Source organism: Capricornis sumatraensis, chromosome 7 (genome assembly GCF_032405125.1).
Source record: "Capricornis sumatraensis isolate serow.1 chromosome 7, serow.2, whole genome shotgun sequence".
NCBI lineage: Eukaryota > Metazoa > Chordata > Mammalia > Artiodactyla > Bovidae > Capricornis > Capricornis sumatraensis.
The window spans coordinates 89,505,733-89,528,977 of NC_091075.1; the positions used below are offsets into that span (position 1 = coordinate 89,505,733).

Here is a 23,245-nt window from a genome sequence, read left to right on the forward strand (position 1 = left end):
ATATGCCTAACGTCTCTGCCCACTTTGACCCTGGGACTCTATCCTCTTAATCTTAATGGAGCTCAGTTTAGCCACTGAAGCTGAATTGAAGTTAGCTCACACTGAGCTTCACTCAAGGTCAGGTAACCAGGAAGTGAATGAGTACATCATACTTACAAAGATGTGAAGTCTTCTTTTCCCAGGCTGGCAAGTTCCTTGCAGACTTTATCTTTCTCATAATCTCGACCTAACAATCAGAAATAGAAAAATGGAATCTTTCCTCTTTAAATGAATGTTCCATTAAATGTGCATATACAAAGGGGAGACATTTATCTAGAAGGCAGTAGGCTACCAACAGTAGGATGCCTTTGTGCAGATGCAGACAATTTGAAAATCAAAGTGCCAATCTTAAGTTGCCAGATGATGGAGTGATCACCAGGGATGATGGGGAAAGAGATATCCAAAGAACCCACAAAAAGAATGTGTTAACTCTGAACATCTGTAACCAGAGAAAGGAATGCTACCTCACCAATCCCACTGAATGAGATTTGCTGCTGCTTACCTTTTCTGATGGCTTCTTTTTCCCCTGTGTTAACCCTGGAGGAACTAAAAGCAGCCTACAGAGTAGGATGAAGAAGAGAACAGGCAGAGGAGTGAATATCATCCCCTTTGCCACTAAAGGCAACAAGATTGAATTACAAATCACCTGGGGGAATCAAATGTCCCACTTTAAATGAATTTACAATTTTTTAAAAATTTATTTTTAATTGAAGGATAAGTGCTTTACAATATTGGTTTGGTTTCTGCCATATGTCAACATGAATTAGCCATAGGTATACATATGTCCTCTCCCTCTTGAACCTCCCTCCCATCTTTCACCCTTTCCTACTCCTTGACAGATGAATGAATAAAGCTGTGGTACATATATACAGCAGAATACTACTCATCCATAAAAAGGAACACATTTCAATTTACAAATTTTTGATGATTAAACTAACCAGAAATTTCCATGACTGTTATAAGGTGGTTATTTTGAGGTTCAAAAGGACCATGAGACCTAAATTGTGTGATCAGAAAAATAAAAGTCCTACTTTCAAGTCCCTCCAAGTGGTTGGGAAGAGATAGTTCCCACAGGGAATGAGTACTTTGTTGACGGTGAGACCCATGTTTCCAACGTACCTATTACATATACAGTAGGAGAACACAGGGAAGGCAGTCAATATTTGTCCCTGATTCACCATTCATTCAAGTAAGTCTAGGAAATTTCCCAATATTTTGAAAAATAAGTATATTAAAAAAATAAGTTCATAAATGGCCCAGTTCCTATTCTAAACTGTTCTGATGTTTAATAACTCATCCTCCTGGATTTAAATATTGGAAAATCCATCTTGGGTGATATGATGGCAACTACTGGTGCGCCTTTTACCACCTAGATGTCCTTGCCTCAACTCCATGGAAGAATAAATATATATAACACAGGGTAGAAATTCTTATTTTTAAATTGGAATATAGTTGATTTACAATGATGTGTTAGTTTCAGGTGTACAGCAAAGTAAATCAGTTATACATATATTTACTCTATTTTTAGATCATTTTCCCATATAAGTCATTACAGAGTATTGAGTTCTCTGTGCTATACAGTAAGTTCTTATTAGTTATCTATTTTATACTATATATTGCTTATATGTAGAAATTCTTGTTTTATGATTTGGAGTGGAGGTGGTAGTGGTTGGATACTGACCGGGGAAGACTGTTTTTTTCCCTTTAAAAAAGACTCTCTTTAGGGTTTGTTTGAATTACTGGTGAAAATGCCTGATTTCCGTGAAAAATGCTCATAGAGGAAGCTGTTGCACCCTGTCTTTCAGGTGAACTGTTTAAAGTATATATCTAAGGTGAGAAGTCAGAATTGAGGGACAAAAGCTTTCTTAAGTGTCATTTTGTAATAAGGGATTAACTCAAATACCATCAAAATCACAAAGTGGATAAAACCCTGCATAATCAAATATCACATTATCTTGGAAACTAGGATAAAACACTAGGACTGACAGCAGCTTTTTCTACTCTATTGACTATCTGAAAACCTCCACGTCTAGTACATTTCCTGTAATTTAGTAACTCATTTACAAGGTTGGGTATTGTCAGTTTCAAAAGGTCAAAATAAAGCAGGAATTTTCTGTTAATCATTAATGGTATCTGGTGGGACTGAAGATTAGGGCACAGAGGGAAAGATTTTAGGATACAGCTGTCCTCCTATAAGGACAGAAGAGGTAGTATGAGGATGTCAACAACATTTGTTATTCCTGGGTAGAGCTGAGAGAAATGGCTGACAGTAGACTTTAGTTCAGTGTAAGAGAATTTAATAGCTGTGGCTAATTAATAACTGAAATGATGAACAGCTCTTTGAAGCGAGTTTGTTTTGTCCTAGAAATATTGAAATGGAGTTTAAATAACAGTATACTAGGGGCTTCCCCGATAACTTTGTGGGTAAATAATCCATCTGCAACGCAGGAAACACAGGAGACTCAGGTTCAATCCCTGGATTGCGAAGATCCCCTGGAGGAGGAAATGGCAACCCACTCCAGTATTCTTGCCTGAAAAATCCCATGGATAGAGGAGCCAGGTGGGCTACAGTTCATGGGGGTCACAAAGAGTCGGACACAAACAAGTGACTTAGATTCCTGGATTTAGTACACAATTGTATCCTCATGATCTTCCAGGTCACTTCTAAAAATTACAAAGTCACCCCTTCTTGAAATAGTAAGAGTAAGAAATTATATAGAATCTTTTTTCCAAAGCTTATCGTTTCAAGCTACACCAAAACATAGCTGGAATAAGAACTCATTTATTCTCAATGCTAACAGGCTAACTTTGTTTAATAAACTCTCCCTATAAAACTTCAGAGGTCATTTTTGTTTTATTGTGACCAGTCAATAAAATGCAAAATGAGAGCCTGCATTAAGTGGGGACGCCTCTGAACGTTTAAGGAGCTATTTTATTTCTGGCTTTCCTGGTTTCTCACTTCACTAAGGGAGCAGAGTTTCACTCAGTGTGTTGAGAAGGTGAGCGCATGTGAATGTAGTGCAAGCTGACACTACTGTTTAAACAAACAGTAGTTTAAACAGCTTTAATTAAGTCAACTGTGTCTGTACAGAAGCACATTGGAATCCATGTGTATTTTTAGTTAGAATGATAACTATTATTAGTTAGAATGACAGAAAACTGAGAAGCTAGATCAACTACACAAGACTTAAAATGGTTTTGGAACCATGTTTGCCTGGAATATTCAGCCTTGGGCAAGACAGAAGCAAGGGAAAAAGCCCAAAAGAGGCACTGAAGAAATTTAAAATATAAGATAAAACTGCTCTTTCAAAAGTAACCCGTAGAGGAAGCTGTTACACTGTGTATCTTTTAGGTGGATTACTTTAAATATTTCTGACCAAAAAAAAAATTCATTTATTCAAAGAGAAATCTGGAGCTTAACTGGCTAAGTGAGTATGCTAATCACTTTTTCATCTTCTAAAAAGTAACAAATAGTGAAGTTAATTTGAAATGCAATTTATTATGAATTGATTCCTTATTCCATGGAATACTGCATAATGTTTTCACAGCAGTTGAGCTCACTTTGATTCATATGATTAAACCCTATATCAAATGAATTTCAAATTACATTCTCTGTTCTTTCATGTGTCATGTGGCTAGGTAGAGGACAGTCTGGACTTTGAGGCAGCTCTGGTAAATATTGGCATAATCCTGGTGACACTGGAAAATCATTTTCCCATCCTGATTCCTCAGCACTCAATGTTTACAAATGTCCTTAACAGAATTGCTTTTTGCAGGACCACGCCCCTTTTCTATCTGTATTGCAAAACATTCTGGTAACTTGTGCCTCATTCTGGGATTCTGAAACATTTGGTTTACTTTTGGGAAATCTTTCTTGCTTCATGCATCTCTCACCTTTCTCAACACAGCTGACAATACTTGTTCATACATGGGACAGACATGTCTTGAGGACTTACTCTGTGCCAGGCATTGGGTTCAGTACTAAATATACAATAAAGAGCAAAATAGACATGCCCTTGCCCTTGTGGAACTTTTACTCTAGTGGGGATAGATGACATGATACTCACTGTGGTGATACAAACTTTAGGTATTTTGACCGTTTTAACTATTGTTATAATCTTTCTCTAAAACCATACTGATCCTCTAGAAAAGCTGTATAGCAGTAGCTATGGTTAGAGCCTAAATAATACCGAATTGAATTAAAAAAAAAAAAAGCAGGATGCTAAGAACTGTCTTAAGTTGCTATTTTCCTGTTATGTTCTGGAGAATCATGGGCTTCCAGAGCTGTTGGGCATTTACATTTTTGCAGTTTTATTCCTTTGACATTTTTATTTCCATTCTGCACTGACAGACTCATCTATGTCAGAAAAGGTCAGTATACTCATGCTTTTATTTTATTCTTTTAGACTTAAAGGATAAGGTTTGTACTATTCATTTGGACTAGTTGGGCTAGATATTCACAGTAGTGGTTTTAGTTGAGAAATTAAACATTGTTGGGTAATTTAGGAAGTTGCCCTGTTTATCGAAATTAAAGGAAAAAAATCACAAGAAACTGAGATGTCACTAAAAACACTGTCAATGGAGAAGTGGTAATCAAATTAGTACTTTTATTTCATTTTATCCCCAGTTTTCTTGGGAGGGGGGCTCATTTCCATTGACATTTTAAATCATTATTATTTAACCCATTGATCTGGTTTCATACTGATATTTGCTGGCAGGTATGTCGTTTCGAGTTTAAGTCAATTGGCAGAAATTAAATTCTTTTTAACACTGAACCTAGAGTTCTACATGACTTCTACTGACTAACCTAGAAGAAATTAACTGTAACTCTTATGCTGCCATCAATGGAACAATTCAGATGTTGAAAATTCACAAATAGTAGAAGATAGCATAGCAATGGGTCAGCTGCCCAGATACTACAATTGTAGTAGAGGATGGCCTCATAGACTCACTCAAATGTGTTATCTTTGGGTTCAACATGGGTGGTAGCCCATAGAGATGCTACGTTCACCAAAGTCCCAAAGGAGGCATTCTTCCTCCATGCACCTCATTTCACCTCTCCTTCACTTCACGAATTGAGCACCTTGTCATCTACAAAGGCTTTTGCAGAGGTGAAGATAAAGGAGCAAGTTTCCTTTTCCCACCTTTGGCATGAGTGACAGTGTTGTCTTTGGTATCCTGACTTGGAAACTTAGAATGCATTACAGGTCTTGGTTTTTAAAACAGCATAAGAATAAATAACATGGTAAAGCACCCTATAAGAAATTTGAAAGCCACCAATACTTAAGGAATCGAGGTCTGATAGATAAGAATAAGACCACAATACCAGTAGCAGCAATGGTGATCGTTGCCATAGAAGACATTGAAACAAAGCATATGAACTCCTGGAATGGAAGAGAGCCTTTAGAAAGACTTGGGGAAGGAACTATCACTTGAAGTGGACCATGAATGATGGGCAAGATGTTAACAGGGATAAATGAATTGGGAGAGGAATTTTAAGTAGAGAGAACAACATGAAAAAAAATCTGAAGTTTAGAAAATCAAGCATATCTGGAGAATGAATAATCCAATAAAACTGAAGTGAGGGACTTAAATACTAGAAAAGGTGATCACCAAAGTTTTACTTATTTTTTGAAGGTAATGGGGTATTTACTGAAATACATTCATGTACAGGCATGAACAACTTGGAGTTGTATTCAAGGAAGAGTAATCTTAGGATCTAAGTGAAATAGTACCTTGTTATTAAGGCTGTTCTATGAAATATGTTAATTTATGTAAAAATATATAGCGCATCTCCTGCCTAATATGGACTGCAAGGGGATCAAGCCAGTCAATCCTAAAGGAAATCAACCCTGAATATTCATTCGAAGGACTGATGCTGATGTTGAAGCTGAAGCTACAATACTTTGTCCACCTAGTGCGAAGAGCCAAATCATTGGAAAAGATCCTGATGCTGGGAAAGATCGAAGGCAGGAAGAGAAGGGGGCAACAGAGAAGGAGATAGTTGGATGGCATCACCAACTCAATAGACATGAGTTTGAGCGAACTCTGGGAGATAGTGAAGGGCAAGGGAGGCTTGGGATGCTGCAGTCCATGGGGTTGCGAGGAGTCTGACATAACTAAGCAACTGAACCACAACAAAGCATGGTTGAAACTCAATGAATGTTAGCAGTTCTTCTCATGGTAAAAATCTACTGACAGTTCATAATATGAAATACAATTTATATGCCTTGTGATCAGGGTCCCATATAACTTGCTGCAGTCCTTCTCTCAGGTGGTAGGCTAAATTACTTTCTAGCCAGAGGAAAATGGTAGAGAAGGTAAAAACCAAACTCCTAGGAATCAGGGAATAGAGGTAACATGTATCCCAGTTACCTCCTGGACAACTCCCCCCGGATCTGGTCAATAAAACTGTAATCTATCAAAAGTGAGATGCTTTCATTCATTGACTCTTTCCTTTGGGAAGTCACAGGGCCTGGAAACCTACAGTGCTGTATTTCATTTGCTATGGTAATAAATTACCACACATTTAATGGCTTACACTTACTACCTAATATTTTGGTTGGGTAGTCTGACACAGATCTCAAGGGGCTAAAATCAAGGTGTCAGCAGGGCTCTGTTCTTCTGGAGGCTCTAGTTTAGTTCAGTTGCTCAGTTGTGTCTGACTCTTTGAGACCCCATGGACTGAAGCATTCCAGGCTTCCCTGTCCATCACTGACTCCTAGAGCTTGGTCAAACTCATGTCCTTCGAGTCAGTGATGTCATTCAACCATCTCACTCTCTGTCGTCCCCTTCTCCTCCTGTGTTCAATCTTTCCCAGTATCAGTGTCTTTTCAAATGAGTCAGTTCTTCACATCAAGTGGCCAAAGTATTGTAGTTTCAGCTTCAGCATCAGTCCTTCCAGTGAATATTTAGGGTTGATTTCCTTTAGGATGGACTGGTTGGATCTCCTTGCAGTCAAAGGGACTCTCAAGAGTCTTCTCCAACACTTCAAAAGCATCAATTCTTTGGTGCTCAGCTTTCTTTATGGTCCAATTCTCACATCCATACATGACTACTAGAAAAACCATAGGTCTGACTAGATGAACCTTTGTTAGGAAAGTAATGTCTCTGCTTTTTAATATGTAATCTAGGTTGGTCATAGCTTTTCTTCCAAGGAGCAAGCATCTTTTAATTTCATGGCTGCAGTCACCATCTACAAATGATTTTGGAGCACTCCCCCCCAAAATAAAGTCTCTCACTGTTTCCATTTTTTCCTCATCTATCTGCCATGAAATGATGGGACTGGATGTCATGATCTTAGTTTTCTGAATGTTGAGCTTTAAGCCAACTTTTTCACTCTCCTCTTTCACTTTCATCAAGAGGCTCTTTAGTTCTTCGCTTTCTGCCATAAAGGTGGTGTCATCTGCATATCTGAAGTTATTGATATTTCTCCCAGCAATCTTGATTCCAGCTTGTGCTTCATCTATTGTGGCATTTCATACGATGTACTCTGCATATAAGTTAAATAAGCAGGGTGACAATATACAGTCTTGACATACTCCTTTCCTGATTTGGAACCAGTCTGTTGTTCCATGTCCAGTTCTAACTGTCACTTCTTGACCTTCCTACAGATTTCTCAGGAGGCAGGTCAGGTGGTCTGGCATTCCCACCTCTTTAAGAATTCCTTTTGCTTTGGAGGCTCTAGGAGAGAATCAATTTCCTTTCCTGCTCCAGCCTCTAGACACCCATGCTTCTGGGCTCAAGAGCCCCTTCCTCCATTTTCAAAACTGGCGACTTTGTACCTCTCTGCGCCTTTTCTCCTTAGCATGTCTTCCTCTGACTGATTCTCTTCTGTTTTTCTCTTGTGATTGCATTGGCCCTACTCAGATAATACTTTCTGTATTTTTCTGTTTTAAGAACAGCTGATTGGCAACCTTTATCCTACCTGCAACCTTAATTCCCCTTTGTGATGTAAGCTAGAGTTTTTGCAGGTTCCAGGCATTTTGACATTGACATTTTTGGAGGATGCTCTTTCTGCCTACCATACAGCCTATTTAAGCCTGAGATTGTACCCACCATTAGGTGACTCCAAACAGATACCAGAATTGTTTGTGGATTTGTATAAGACAGTCTGATTCCTAGAATCGCACTAGCTGCGGCTGTGCATGTTCATCCCTATTGTTTCATTGTTGTTTTTCAGGTGGTAAGTTGTGTCCAACTCTTTGTGACCCCCATGGACTATAGCACTTCAGGCTCCTCTGTCCTCAACTATCTCCTGGAGTTTGCTCAAATTTATGTCTATTCCATCAGTATCATTTCATTAGCCCCTCAGTAGTGATTTTACTTTGGAAATAATTCAGTTTTGATTTCTACTTACCACATTATGCCAAATTTTGCATTGTTTTTTAATTTGAATTGTTTGGGGAAGTGATGGGAGGTAGGGTTTTTGTTAGGGAAGCCATTACAATAGCTAGATGAAGGGGAGCAAGAACCTGCACAAGGAGAATATAAGGAAATGGAACTGTACTGATAAAGAAGCTGTCTGCCAATACAGGAGATGTACAAGATGTGGGTTTGATCCCTGGGTTGGGAAGATTCCCTGGAGGAGGGCATGGCAACCCACTCCGGTATTCTTGCCTGGAGAATCCCATGGACAGAGGAACCTGGTGGGCTACAGTCCATAGAGTCACAAAGAGTTGGACATGACTGGGAAGCAACTTAGCATGCAGATAAGAGTGTTCCCAGGTGTTAAGAACTAGAGATATGCAGAAGGCAAGGGTGACAGACAAAAGGGAACACTGAAGAGGCTCTGTGTAAGGCTGATATATTTCAGGGCTAAAATATTTAAAATATAGAAGTGATTGAGTATGGATTAACAAATGGATAGAATAAAATCCAACAATGCTCTACAAGACTGAACATAGTTGGCTTAGAGGTGATAGTGCCCTAAAAATAGGGAAGTTTAGAAGACAGAGCCGGTTTCATGGTATAGGGATGAACTGAGGTTTGGATCAATTGTGGATGACCTTGGTGGACAGAATGAATTCCATTCACTTTCCCCTAAATCAGTGTTAATGACTGGTTCTCTCGTATGCTTGTCCTAAGATTAGTTAAAGACTGTTTCAGCTACATGTCTCATGAGAGGCAGCGAAGCAATGATTGTGAGCATTTGTAAACCCAATGAACTAATGTAAAATTCAGATTCTGCCAATTACTAGCTCAGTTATTTTGGATAAGTTACTTAACCCATATTTTCCTCAATTTTCCCATTTATAAAATGGGTATAACAGTGCTGAGCTCATTATGGTATTGAAAGGATGAAGCTAATGTATCTAAAAGATTTTATTTTATTTTTAATTTAAATTTATTTATTTTAATTGGAGGCTAATTACTTTACAATATTATATTGGTTTTGCCATACATCAGCATAAATCCACCACAGGTGTACACGTGTTCCCCATCCTGAACCCCCCTCCCACCTCCCTCCCTGTTCCATCCCTCTGGGTCATCCCAGTGCACCAGCCCCCAGCATCCTGTATCCTGCATCAAACCTGGACTGGTGATTCATTTCTTACATGATATTATACATGTTTCAATGCCATTTTCCCAAATCATCCTACCCTCTCCCTCTCCCACAGAGCCCAAAAGACTGTTCTATATATCTGTGTCTCTTTTGGTATCTCGCACACAGGGTTATCATTACCATCTTTCTAAATTCCATATATATGTGTCAATATACTATAGTGGTGTTTTTCTTTCTAGCTTACTTCACTCTGTATAATCGGCTCCAGTTTCATCCACCTCATTAGAACTGATTCAAATGTATTCTTTTTAATGGCTGAGAATACTCCATTGTGTATATGTACCACAGCTTTTTTATCCTTTCATCTGCTGATGGACATCTAGATTGCTTCCATGTCCTGGCTATTATAAACAGTGCTGTGATGAACATTGGGCTACATGTGTCTCTTTCATTTCTGGTTTCCTCGGTGTGTATGCCCAGCAGTGGGATTGCTGGGTCATAAGGCAGTTCTATTTCCAGTTTTTAAAGGAATCTCTACACTGTTCTCCATAGTGGCTGTACTAGTTTGCATTCCCACCAACAGTGTAAGAGGGTTCCCTTTTCTCCACAACCTCTCCAGCATTTATTGCTTGTAGACTTTTTGATAGCAGCCAATCTGACTGGCGTGAGATGCTACATCATTGTGGTCTTGATTTGCATTTCTCTGATAATGAGTGATGTTGAGCATCTTTTCATGTGCTTGTTAGCCATCTGTATGTCTTCTTTGGAGAAATGTCTGTTTAGTTCTTTGGCCCATTTTTTGATTGGGTCATTTATTTTTCTGGAATTGAGCTGCAGGAGTTGCTTGTATATTTTTGAGAATAGTTGTTTGTCAGTTGCTTCATTTGCTATTATTGTCTCCCATTCAGAAGGTTGTCTTTTCACCTTGCTTATAGTTTCCTTTGTTGTGCAGAAGCTTTTAATTTTAATTAGGTGCCATTTGTTTATTTTTGCCTTTATTTCCAATATTCTGGGAGGTGGGTCATAGAGGATCCTGCTATGATTTATGTCAGAGAGTGTTTTGCCTGTGTTTTCCTCTACAAGTTTTATAGTTTCTGATCTTACATTTAGATCTTTTATCCATTTTGAGTGTATTTTTGTGTATGGTGTTAGAAAGTGTTCTAGTTTCATTCTTTTACATGTGGTTGACCAGTTTTCCAAGCACTACTTGTTAAAGGGATTGTCTCTTCTCCATTGTATATTCTTGCCTCCTTTGACAAAGATAAGGTGTCCATCAAATCAGTTCAGTACTCAGTAGTGTCCAACTCTTTGCGACCCCAAGAATCACAGCATGCCAGGCCTCCCTGTCCATCACCAACTCCCGGAGTTCACTCAGACTCACGTCCATCGAGTCAGTGATTCCATCTAGCCATCTCATCTTCTGTCGTCCCCTTCTTCGCCTGCCCCCAATCCCTCCCAACATCAAACTCTTTTCCAATGAGTCAGCTCTTCGCATGAGGTGGCCAAAGTACTGGAGTTTCAGCTTTAGCATCATTCCTTCCAAAGAAATCCCAGGGCTGATCTCCTTCAGAATGGACTGGTTGGATCTCCTTGCAGTCCAAGGGACTCTCAAGAGTCTTCTCCAATACCACAGTTCAAAAGCATCAATTCTTCAGCGCTCAGCCTTCTTCACAGTCCAACTCTCATATTCGTACATGACCACTGGGAAAACCATAGCCTTGACTAGACAGACCTTAGTTGGCAAAATAATGTCTCTGCTTTTGAATATGCTATCTAGGTTGGTCGTAACTTTTCTTCCAAGGAGTAAGCATCTTTTAATTTCATGGCTGCAGTCACCGTGAAGTGATGGGACCAGATGCCATGATCTTCGTTTTCTGAATGTTGAGCTTTAAGCCAACTTTTTCACTCTCCTCTTTCACTTTCATCAAGAAGCTTTTAGTTCCTCTTCACTTTCTGCCATAAGGGTGGTGTCATCTGCTTATCTGAGGTTATTGATATTTCTCCTGGCAAACTTGATTCCAGCTTGTGTCTCTTCCAGCCCAGTGTTTCTCATGATGTACTCTGCATATAAGTTACATAAGCAGGGTGATGATATACAGCCTTGACGTACTCCTTTTCCTATTTGGAACCAGTCTGTTGTTCCATGTCCAGTTCTAACTGTTGCTTCCTGACCTGCATACAGATTACTCAAGAGGCAGGTCAGGTGGTCTGGTATTCCCATCTCTTTCAGAATTTTCCACAGTTTATTGTGATCCACACAGTCAAAGGCTTTGGAATAGTCAATAAAGCAGAAATAGATGTTTTTCTGGAACTCCCTTGTTTTTTCTATGATTCAGCGAATGTTGGCAATTTGATCTCTGGTTCCTCTGCCTTTTCTAAAACCAGCTTGAACATCTGGAAGTTCACGGTTCACAGATTGCTGAAGCCTGGCTTGGAGAATTTTGAGCATTACTTTACTAGCATGTGAGATGAGTGCAATTGTGTGGTAGTTTGAGCATTCTTTGGCATTGCCTTTCTTTGGGATCAGAATGAAAACTGACCTTTTCCAGTCTTGTGGCCACTGCTGAGTTTTCCAAATTTGCTGGCATATTGAGTGCAGCACTTTCACAGCATCATCTTTCAGGATTTGAAATAGCTCAACTGGAATTCCATCACCTCCACCAGCTTTGTTCATAGTGATGCTTTCTAAGGCCCACTTGACTTCACATTCCAGGATGTCTGGCTCTAGATGAGTGATCACACCATCGTGATTATCCGGGTCATGAATATCTTTTTTGTGCAGTTCTTTTGTGTATTCTTGCCACCTCTGTTTAATATTTTCTGCTTCTGTTAGGTCCATACCATTTCTGTCCTTTATCAAGCCCATCTTTGCATGAAATATTCCCTTGATATCTCTAATTTTCTTGAAGAGATCTCTAGTCTTTCCCATTCTGTTCTTTTCCTCTACTTCTTTGCATTGATCACTGAAGAAGGCTTTCTTATCTCTTCTTGCTATTCTCTGGAACTCTGCATTCAGATGCTTATATTTTTCCTTTTCTCCTTTTCTTTTCACTTCTCTTCTTTTCTCAGCTATTAGTAAGGCCTCCCCAGACAGCCATTTTGCTTCTTTGCATTTCTTTTCCATGGGGATGGTCTTGATCCCTGTCTCCTGTACAATGTCACGAACCTCACTCCATAGTTCATCAGGCACTCTCTGTATCAGATCTACGCCCTTAAATCTATTTCTCAATTCCACTCTATAATCATAGGTGGGTGGATTTATCTCTGGGCTTTCTATTTTGTTCCATTGATCTATATTTCTGTCTTTGTGCCAGTACCATACTGTCTTGATGACTGTGGTTTTGTAGTAGAGCCTGAAGTCAGGCAGGTTGATTCCTCCAGTTCCATTCTTCTTTCCCAAGATTGCTTTGGCTATTCGAGGTTTTTTGTATTTCCATAAAAATTGTGAAATTATTTGTTCTAGCTGTGTGAAAAATACCATTGGTAGCTTGATAGGGATTGCATTGAATCTATAGATTGCTTTGGGTAGTTTACTCCTTTTTACTATATTGATTCTTCTGATCCATGAACATGGTATATTTCTCCATCTGTTAGTGTCCTCTTTGATTTCTTTCACCAGTGTTTTATAGTTTTATAGTCTTTAGTTTCTTTAGGTTGATATATTCCAAAGTATTTTATTCTTTTCATTACAATAGAGAATGGAGTTGTTTCTTTAATTTCTCTTTCTATTTTCTCATTATTAGTGTATAGGAATGCAAGGGATTTCTGTGTGTTGATTTTATATCCTGCAACTTTACTATATTCATTGATTAGCTCTAGTAATTTTAAAAGAATGTATCTACAAGATTTAATCTGGCACATTATAAGTTATTAGCTATTTTATTCAGTGCATAAAATCTAGTGTCAGTGCTTTATAATGAAAATAAAAAAAGACTTAAAATTTACTCCTTCTAGGATATCTGTGATGTGTCTTAGTTGACATTTCTTGTTGTTGCTGTTTAGTCTCTAAATCATGTCTGACTCTTTTACTATCCCATGGACTGCAGCCCACAGGCTCCTTTGTCCATGGAGTTCTCCAGGCAAGAATACTGGGTTGGGTTGCCATTTCCTTCTCCAGGGGATCTTCCTGGCCCAGAGATTAAGCCTACATCTCCTGCACTGGCAGGTGGATTCTTTACCACTGAGCCACCAGGAAAGCCCCATAATTTCCCTTAAATACTCAAAACTATTTTATGAGGTAGATACTCTAGTAACCTTAATTTTGCAATTTTACACACACAAAAGTCTACTGAATGTACTATATGGCAAGTAGTGTTTAAAACTGAGAATTCCAACTGGGAACAAAAAATGTTCTTGATTTCATGGAATTTACATTTTACATCTTATTTTCATTACAGAAAAACAAATGAACAGCGGGTGATAAGATGATGAGTGCTAAAGACAAAAGCAAAATGAGACTAAGACAGGGTAAGGGAATAGAGAAAAATGTAGTAGGTGCTACTGGTAGGTAGGTTGGTCAGGGAGGCCTTCTCTATATGTGAACTTGGAGCAGACAGAGTGGGGGATCCATGCGAAGTGACCATAGATACTAGAGGGCGGCCAAGCAGTTCCTTTTTAATGATTTCAACTTCTTCCTATAGAGATCAAGCTTGTGACCTTTTAAAGTGTGTGTACACACCCCCACAGCCCAGCTGTGATGGTGAGTGCATACCTGACATTGCACTTGACAGCAGTGAAGCATAACTTTGCTATTGATTTCCAAGGAGGTCAGCATTGCTTTCGATGATCGAGTTTAGATTCTTCTCTGACTTCGGTTCTTCCTCCTTTCCCTTATCATCTAAGCCTCCTTAAGCTTTTCCTTGGGCTTCTTTGTGAACTTAGATCAGGTCCTATTTGTTCCTAGCCTAGGACATTTGCACCTGGCTTCCTTCTGCTTGAAACATGCTTCTGGATATTTACATAGCTGTCTTCTCTTTGTCATGTAGATCTCAAATCCTGTGTCACCCCCTCAGTCACCATTATGTTTGCTTTGCAGAGATAATATATAGACATATCTGGGAAATTAGAATATCTACTTGCTTTAAATTACTTCTCTTTAGCATTCTGTATAGCTATGTTCCTTAATAAAACTTAGGACAACTTTGTTTTTCACATGGCTACTGAAGAAGTGGTGTCAACTTGTAGAAAAGAGAAACAGAATAATTCAGTGGTGGATAAGAAGACTGGATTAAACCATATTGTCTTGGGATTGTTTTGACAGGTAACTGGGAGAAAAATACAGCTTACCTGCAACCTGAGGGAAATTTACTTTCTTCTTGCTGTTTGATATCATGTTTAATAAAATTGACTTCCCTGGTGGCTCAGACGGTAAAGCGTCTGCCTACAGTGTGGGAGACCTGGGTTCAATTCCTGGGTCAGGAAGCTCTCCTAAGAGAAGGGAATGGCAACCCACTTCATTATTCTTTGGATTTCCCTGGCGGTTCAGATGGTAAAGTGTCTGTCTACAATGTAAGAGACCCAGGTTCGAGTCCTGGGTTGGGAAGATCCCTTGGAGAAGGAAATGGCAATCCACTCCGTTATTATTGCCTGGAAAATCCCAAGGACAGAGGAGCTTGGTAGGCTACAGTCTATGGGGTCACAAAGAGTCAGACATGACTGAGCAACTTTACTTTCACTTTAATAAAACTATGCTGAGAATGAAATGCTTAAAGCAAAAGGAAAATGTTCTTGCCAATAGCTCTTATAAACAGCAGTGGTTTATTTCTTGTAGCATTATTTCTGTGGTGATTGTGAAGCTGTGTATAGTAGCCTTCTTGCTTGTTTCTTAGAAGAGGGAAAGATACAATTTGGATTAGTGCTTTATCCAGTTTTGAATACAGAAGCCAAGTGGAGGCAATTGGTGGACATAATTTTCTTGTCACTCACTGAGTAGCTACAGTGGATATTATATCATTTATATTTAGCATATTTGGTAAGCCCTTCTCTCACAAGATGTATACAAGGGCTTATGAACTGAATCCTCCGTGCCATTTGATATTCGAGTATGGGCCTGACTGGAGCTAATGTTCATACTGTATACATTTTAGAACTGATGTTTTCCAGAGACTATTTCTACAGGATATAGGCATTTTAGGAAAGAGCCCATATGTCTGGGAAACTCTGGCTTAAATCTTCTTGTTTTGTTGTCTTATGAGTTCTGAGAAATCAAAAACATTGATCATAAACCAGCCAAGAAGGACTAATGTATGGCTTATTTCTTAAATATATTTGGATATAGAAACTTCTTTATCAAATGAGTGTTGAGGGACATACACTTTGGAAAAGGTTTTTTTTTTTTTGGGTGGGTGATCAGTCAACTCTCAAGAACTAGGCAGAGAGAACTGTAACCCTAACCAATCCTCCAGTATCCAAAATTCCTTTCAATTACTTTAATACATACACTTTCTGCCAGGAGTGAACACACCTAGCTTTCAGGTAAACCATCGACTTGGTATTTGGGTCATGCTCAGGTGAACCGAGGACTGATGGCTCAGGACTACAGTCACCAAATATTGGACATTTATTAGGTAATTGTATTTTATGTCTCAGGCATCATCATCTGAACTATGGCACATAGTTAACCAAGTTCATTGTGAAGTTCAGTTCAAGGGAGCTGGGTTGAAGTTTTTAGCATCTGTGAGAATACTAAAGGATGTCGAAAAAGAGGTTGCAGAATACTGGTATTCTCCAAAGCACTATAACTGTTTGAAGTTAATCCAGTGTACATTCACTGAGTCAGTAGAACAAAGTGGCACATTCTGGCATTCACATGTAGTCCCAGAACTTAACCATTACTGGACTTTCTGTGTTGTGAAGATCCAGATCTGAAACTAGTTCAGGAGGACTTTCCAGGCTCAGATCTGCCCCAGGGAAACCCTCGGAAAAGGAATAGGCTTTCAGGGTTCATTGGTACCTGGGCTATTCAGAGGTCTTGTAACAGACATGAATAAGACAAAATTTAAAAATAATTTGAATGAGAAAAGAAGATTATTTTCTTAAAAAGTGAATGTAAAAGAATAAGAAAGGCAGGAGTAAGATTATTCTTGCCACAGTTAATAACTGATTCCTGGGGTACACACCTTTTATTCCACTGGTTAAATGTTGTTCATATGAATTCAAACACATGACTTGGGTAAAGCTGTTAACTGGCAGCACTACATGAAAATTTTAACTTTTCAAAGCAGGATGAATGCAGATTCCTTTTATAAGCATTAAAGAATCACCCAGAAAGTAAATTAAGACAGATTATGAATTTTGCAGCTTGGGAACTTGCCACAAAGTTGTATATTGCTCAAAGATGAAGACACTAGTTGATAAATGAACTTAATGAGAAATATAGCTCAAAGATCTTAATAGTCATAGTTCATAGCTGTTAAGTTCTTTTATGTGAGATATTTTAGAAACCATAATGTGGTTTCAAATATTACACATAGAGGATTCCTTGAAGAAGTTAAAAAAAAATCTCAGTTGACTTCATGCATCATTGATATGGTACATTGTGCTCTCAATGCCAATGAAAAACGAAGCTTAGTGATGGATCACAGTCTCCCTCTGCATTCTCTTTTAACAAATAAAAACATTCTAATTTTGAACCATTTTCTTAGATCTTGGTTATTAAGAAAGTAGGGAAAGATAAATGACAAATCATATAGCTTTTCTTTCTTTCATGAGATTCTTCTTGGCTATTCTATTAGAAAACTATAAGTCACATCTGAATTGAAGGTTAACCCACTTTTATTCTTCCCTCTCTCCCTCTTTTAAATGGTAACAAAATTAAACTAGTGAAAGTTGTTGCAAATGGCCACAGCACTGGAAATCTTACCTCTCTCTAGAGCATGCACAAAGGCTACAGCAAGGAGGAAGACCAGGATCCTCTTCATTTTTCTGCCACCACGTCCTGTATCACCTCCTTCTCCTGTAGGTTACCTAGTTTAAAAAAATGGCAGCCCAAAGTAACCAATTCCCTTTTACTAAAATTCCCGGCTATGCACTAATCAATTATTAATCTCTACACAGAAGCAAGGGTAGTCATCCTTGGGCCACAAGAGATAAAGTATCATCAATCAAAGCAAATAGACAAGCTGGAGAAAATGTAGTGGAAAATCTAGGAAATTTCAATCATTAACTTTGTCAAACTGCAAAAGAATCAGGATATATAGAGATACCCCCACCCCCACCATTGCTGCTTTTCACTGAAGCTTATCTAGTGTATTTATGGGTATGTTTTCCCTCCCTCCTTTATGTGTTGTCTTTGAACATTCCCTCCTCTTCTCATGTGTACAAATGGAAACTTGAGGTCTCTCTTTGTTTAAACCTACTTCAAGTAAACAGTATCTTAAAATAGTGCTGACTAGATGTTTAAGTAATAAGGGGGAAAAGTGAGAACCCAATTTATCACAATTGCTCAAATCCATAATCTTAATGCTATAAATTTTATTGAGGATGATAGGATGGTGCTTTATGTGCTACATTACACATATATTTTGAAAGCGCTGAGATACTTATTGAAATAACCCTTGAAGTGAGGTAGATAATAACTGAGGAGGTTAAATGGTTTGCCCCAAATCACGGTGGCAAAGCTTGGATTCCTTAGAGCTAATTTAAAGTTCTTGTTACTAATGCTATACAACTAGTATATTTTAGGATAATGTAACTTTGAGAGTTCATGATTGGCCTTGTAGAATGCAGAATCCACTATCTTCATTTTGCAGATAACAGAGCTAAACCTCCAGTTCTGTGACTTGCCCAGAGAGGCACAGGCAGTTACTGTTCATTCCATCATTGGAATCAGGTCAGCATTTGGTTCTTGCAGTAGTCCTCTTTTCAGGAAATGGGGTCAGATAAGGTTTGGGTGGACTTCCCTGGTGGCTCAGACTGTAAAAGCATCTGCCTACAATGCGGAAGACCCGGGTTCAATCCCTGGGTTGGGAAGATCCCCTGGAGAAGGCAATGGCAATCCACTCGCGTATTCTTGCCTGGAAAATCCCATGGACAGAGGAGCCTGGCAGGCTGCAGTCCACGGGGTCGCAAAGAGTAGGACACAACTGAGTGATTTCACTTCACTTCACTTCAAGGTTTGGGCACACCAGCTCTGGAGTAAAATCCCTACTCAGCTCTCATTTGGCTGTATAACCTTGGGAAATAATTTTATTCCTCTAAGCCTTACCTCTCACCTATGTAAGCAGTGATAACTCTTAGCACTTTTGTTACAAGAGTGTTGTAGTGAAATAAAATGATGTGCAGGATTAACCATAACAACAAACACAAGGTAGCATGCATTAATGCACTCAGTCATGTCCAACTCTTTGCACCCCATGGACTGCAGCCTTCCAGGCTCCTCTGTCCATGGGATTTTCCAGGCAAGAATACTGGAGTAGGGTGCCATTGCCTTCTCCAGGGGATCTTCCCCACCCAGGGATCGAACCCGGGTCTCCCGTATTGTAGGCAGATGCTTTTACCATCTGAGCCATCAGGGAAGTCCGTTAACCACTTAGAATTAATGTTAACCACTGCTATTATTCTAGCTATTCTCTTCACTGGCTCTCAAAATTTGTAACTGAGAAGGTTGATGAAACTAATGTGGCCTGGAACTCAGTAGAAAATCTTAAAGCCAGCCTATATCCTGGACTTAGGACTATCACAGATGAGTGGTAGAGAATATTGATACCAACTTAGTAACTGAGGATAAACTGCCTGGATATATTTCACAAAATTCTCAAACTGCATAACTAGTTACATTTTTAGTCAGCTTCTCCATCTATATTGAAAGTTGTGGAGTGTTAAGTTCAGAAAAGGGAGTCTAGAAAGTTCAGAAAATGGAAAAGATAACAAAGCAAGATTAAAGCAGAGATATCTCAATAAAGCCAGTGGAAATCCATGTTCTAGAGGAGACTGAAAGATACTTATTAAATATTTCTAGAGGCCAGATGGGAAGATTGTCTTACTGGTCAATGACCAATTATATGCTTTTCAAAGATCAACTGCCTGCCTACCACAAGTCTTCAAAACTTTTCCCTTGGCTAAACTCTTCATTTCATGGCATCCAGTCCCATAACTTTATGGCAAATAGAAGGGAAAATAGTGAAAACAGTGACAGATTTTATTTTCTTGGGCTTCAAAATCATTGCAGATGGTAATTGCAGCTGTGAAATTAAAAGACACTGGCTCCTTGGAAGGAAAACTATTACAAACATAGACAACATATTAAAAAGCAGAGATATCCCTTTGCCAACAGAAGTCCATATAGTCAAAGCTATGGTTTGACTAGTTATGTATGGATATGACCATAGTTATGTATGGATGTGACAGTTGAACCATAAAAAAGGCTGAGCACTGAAGAACTGATGCTTTAGAATATTGGAGATGGAGAAAACTCTTGAGAGTCTTTTGGACCACAAGGAGATCAAACCAGTCTATCCTAAAGGAAATCAGTCCTGAATATTCATTGGAAGGACTGATAGTGAAGCTGAAGTTCCAATACTTTGACCACCTGATGCAAAGAGCTGGCTCACTGGATAAAATCCTGATCCTGGGGAAGATTGAGGGCAGGAGGAGAAGGGGTTGACAGAGGATGAGATGGTTGGATAGCATCACTGACTCAGTGGACTTGAATTTGAGCAAAATCGGGGAGACAAGGAATTCTGGCCTGCTGTAGTCTATGGGATTGCAAAGAGTCAGATACAACTAGTGACTAAACAGCAACAAACTCTTAGTTTATTTTGCAAGTTAATTTACAAGTGTGTTTTTGTCTTACTATTGATTATTTGGAAACAGAAAATAAACAAGTCCTGAAGCACTTAAAAGTAATTAAGAGGGACTTCCTCTCTAGTCCAGTGGCTGGGATGCTGTGCTCCCAATGGAGGAAGTCTGGGTTTAATCCCTGGTCAAGGAACTATGTCCCACATGCCAAGAACTGGTGCAGCCAAAATAAATAAATATTTTAAAAGAAAAAATTACTAAGAATCCTAGAACTCAGAATGACTTTTAACATATTATAGTTTACATTTTTAGAATAATATCCATGTCAAGCATCACTGGTTCAGTGGTAAAGAATCTGCCTGTCAATGCAGGAGACACAGATTTGATCCCTGGATTGGGAAGATCCCACGTGGAGCAAAGCAGTTAAGCCCATGCGCCACATTTATTGAACCAGTACTCTGCAACAAGAGAAGCCAGTGCAATGAAAAACCCAGGCACCACTAGGAGTACCCCATGCTCTCTGCAACTAGAGAAAAGACGGAGCAGCAATGAAGATCCAGCATGTCCAGTAGATAAATAAATTATTTTTAAAAAGATAATACACATATCTACTTTTCTAGAGTTTTTTATTTAACAGTATTTCATCTGATCAGTTTACTTAAAGGTACATTAGGTTGCTCCCATTTATTTTGTTACAATATAAGATCAGCCTCTTCTTTCATTTAAAAATTTATACCTTTATCTCTGCTTTTGCAATAACATCTACCACTTTTGTCTAATGATAAACTACATGGAGCAAGAGTTGCAAAACGTCATTTAGGTGTCCTCTTGAGAAATCTCTATGCAAGCTGCCAAGTGCATTCTCTTGTCCAAGTTTGTTTTTCCAACTGAAAATTGGCACTCATGTGCTAATAGAAAAATACATGAAACTTTCCTCAGTCTTATTTATATAACACTCCTTGATTCTTTTAAATGGTGTTGGCTTATAGTGATTCTACTGGGAAGAAATAATTGGCTTCAATGAGACACTTCAAGTTGCTATGACTACTCTATTAATTGAGGGTTCAGTTCAGTTCAGTTGCTCAGTTGGGGGAGGATAAAAAAGACCAAGTGAAATCTTCTGCCACTGTTGCAGCAACTCAAAATCATAATAACAAGTTATTTTTAAAGAATCACTTATTAACTATTTAAGCAGTAGAATTTCAGAGGATTTTTTTGCCCATAAAGAATAGAATAGAATATACAAGAGTCGAAATAGATTGTTGTATGCATGACATTGATATAATATTATAACCAGTTAAAAAGCCTATTTGAAAAAATCTCCTGCCTCTTTATCTTAACACTGGCTTAAGAAGAAATGTAAATTTTTCCCTAAACAGAGCTAGTTCTAGGCAAAATTGCGAGTTAAAGCCCATCTTTAGTTCTTTTGCTATCACATTTTTCTTTTTTTAGTGAATTCTTAGATCTTATGCACTTAACTAAAGAGAATTTTTAACATTTTATGCTGTGACAGGCTGCTTAAAACTCTCCCATTATACTATTCCAGTAGAAATGAACTTCTTCAAATTTATTTCATTTGCAAGAAAGTTTTCACGTGGATTCTCTTAATACTGTTGAAGTGCATTGTCACTGTCTTTCCCTGATAAATGACCCGATGAAATGGATGTTGGTCAAGTGATGTCCTTAAAGTTAATGTGCAGAGTTGGCACAGAGCACAGTCCTGATTGCAGGGTACTCTTAAAACCCCACCACCTTGCTTTTCTCAGCTCCCATGAGAAATTCCAATATCCTGATAAGTCCCTTCTTTACATAAGCTTACTCAAGCAGCATTTATTTGCAATTAAAAGCATCTTAACTAACATACTTTTAGACCAGTCTTTCCTCTGTTGTTGTCATTATCTGAAATGCAAAACGATCCATGCTATTGCTTCCCTACTTAAAACCCTTCAGCTAAATGCCTGTGTTTAAAGTTTGTGACTTCATCCTACTTACCTCTGTAGGGTACTTTTTGCATATTAAAATTTAATACAGCTGACCTGCTTGTGGTTTATGGAACACATTGTGCTGCTGGGCTCCCAAAGGTCTTGTTCACAGCCTTTTCCATGGACGACTCCCCTATGGCATTTGTGTGTTTGCTTTTAATAGAAGAAGGTTTTCACTTATTTATTTAACATATATTTAATTGACACCACTCTGCACCGGCTGTCATGCAAATAGTTGGTGTTACAGTGGCATACATACCTACCTGGTCCTCGTGAACCTTCCAACCCAGCAATAAAAATAACAAATGGTGAGTGTGTGAAGGATGGAAAGGGGCTGCAGAGAGGCCAGTTTGAAGGCAGCTTTGAAGTTCAGTAGAGGAATGACAGTGGCTCAGCCTATAGTACTAGCAATGGATGAAGAGACTCTACGTAGAAGACAGAATTAGGAGGTGATAGCTGGAAGTTGAGAAGGCTATGGCACCCCACTCCAGTACTCTTGCCTGGAAAATCCCATGGATGGAGGAGCCTGCTAGGCTGCAGTCCATGGGGTCGCAAAGAGTCGGACACGACTGAGCGACTTCACTTTCACTTTTCACTTTCATGCATTGGAGCAGGAAATGGCAACCCACTCCAGTGTTCTTGCCTGGAGAATCCCAGGGACGGGGGAGCCTGGTGGGCTGCCATCTATGGGGTCGCACAGAGTCGGACACGACTGAAGCAACTTAGCAGCAGCAGCAGCAGCTAGAAGTTGGGAGGGAGGAGTCAGAGGTGATTTCCCAGGTTTCTGGCTTAAGCAGGTGGGTGAGTAATCATGCCATTTTCTGGGCTAGAACACACTGGAGGAGACACATAGTTTGGGGGAAGGTGTATTAGGGAGAATTTTAATTAGATATATGAATATTACAATTGGTTCTCTATTCCTGCAGGTTCCATATCCTCAGATTCAACCAACCTTGAGTTGAAAATATTAGAATAAATTCCA

At 38.9% G+C, this 23,245-nt stretch overlaps 1 protein-coding gene across 1 annotated transcript in view; it reads right to left on the reverse strand.

The window, feature by feature from the left end:
• GC (GC vitamin D binding protein) overlaps positions 1-17,494 on the reverse strand; it is a 42,724-nt gene extending 25,230 nt beyond the window's left edge. The window contains exons 1-2 of the mRNA XM_068974768.1: positions 17,406-17,494; positions 157-226 (exon numbers count right to left, since the gene is read on the reverse strand). Coding sequence (XP_068830869.1) covers positions 157-226; positions 17,406-17,463 — 128 coding nt within the window. The 5' untranslated portion in view covers positions 17,464-17,494. The remainder of the gene's footprint in view (positions 1-156; positions 227-17,405) is intronic.
• Between the last annotated feature and the right edge of the window lie 5,751 nt (positions 17,495-23,245).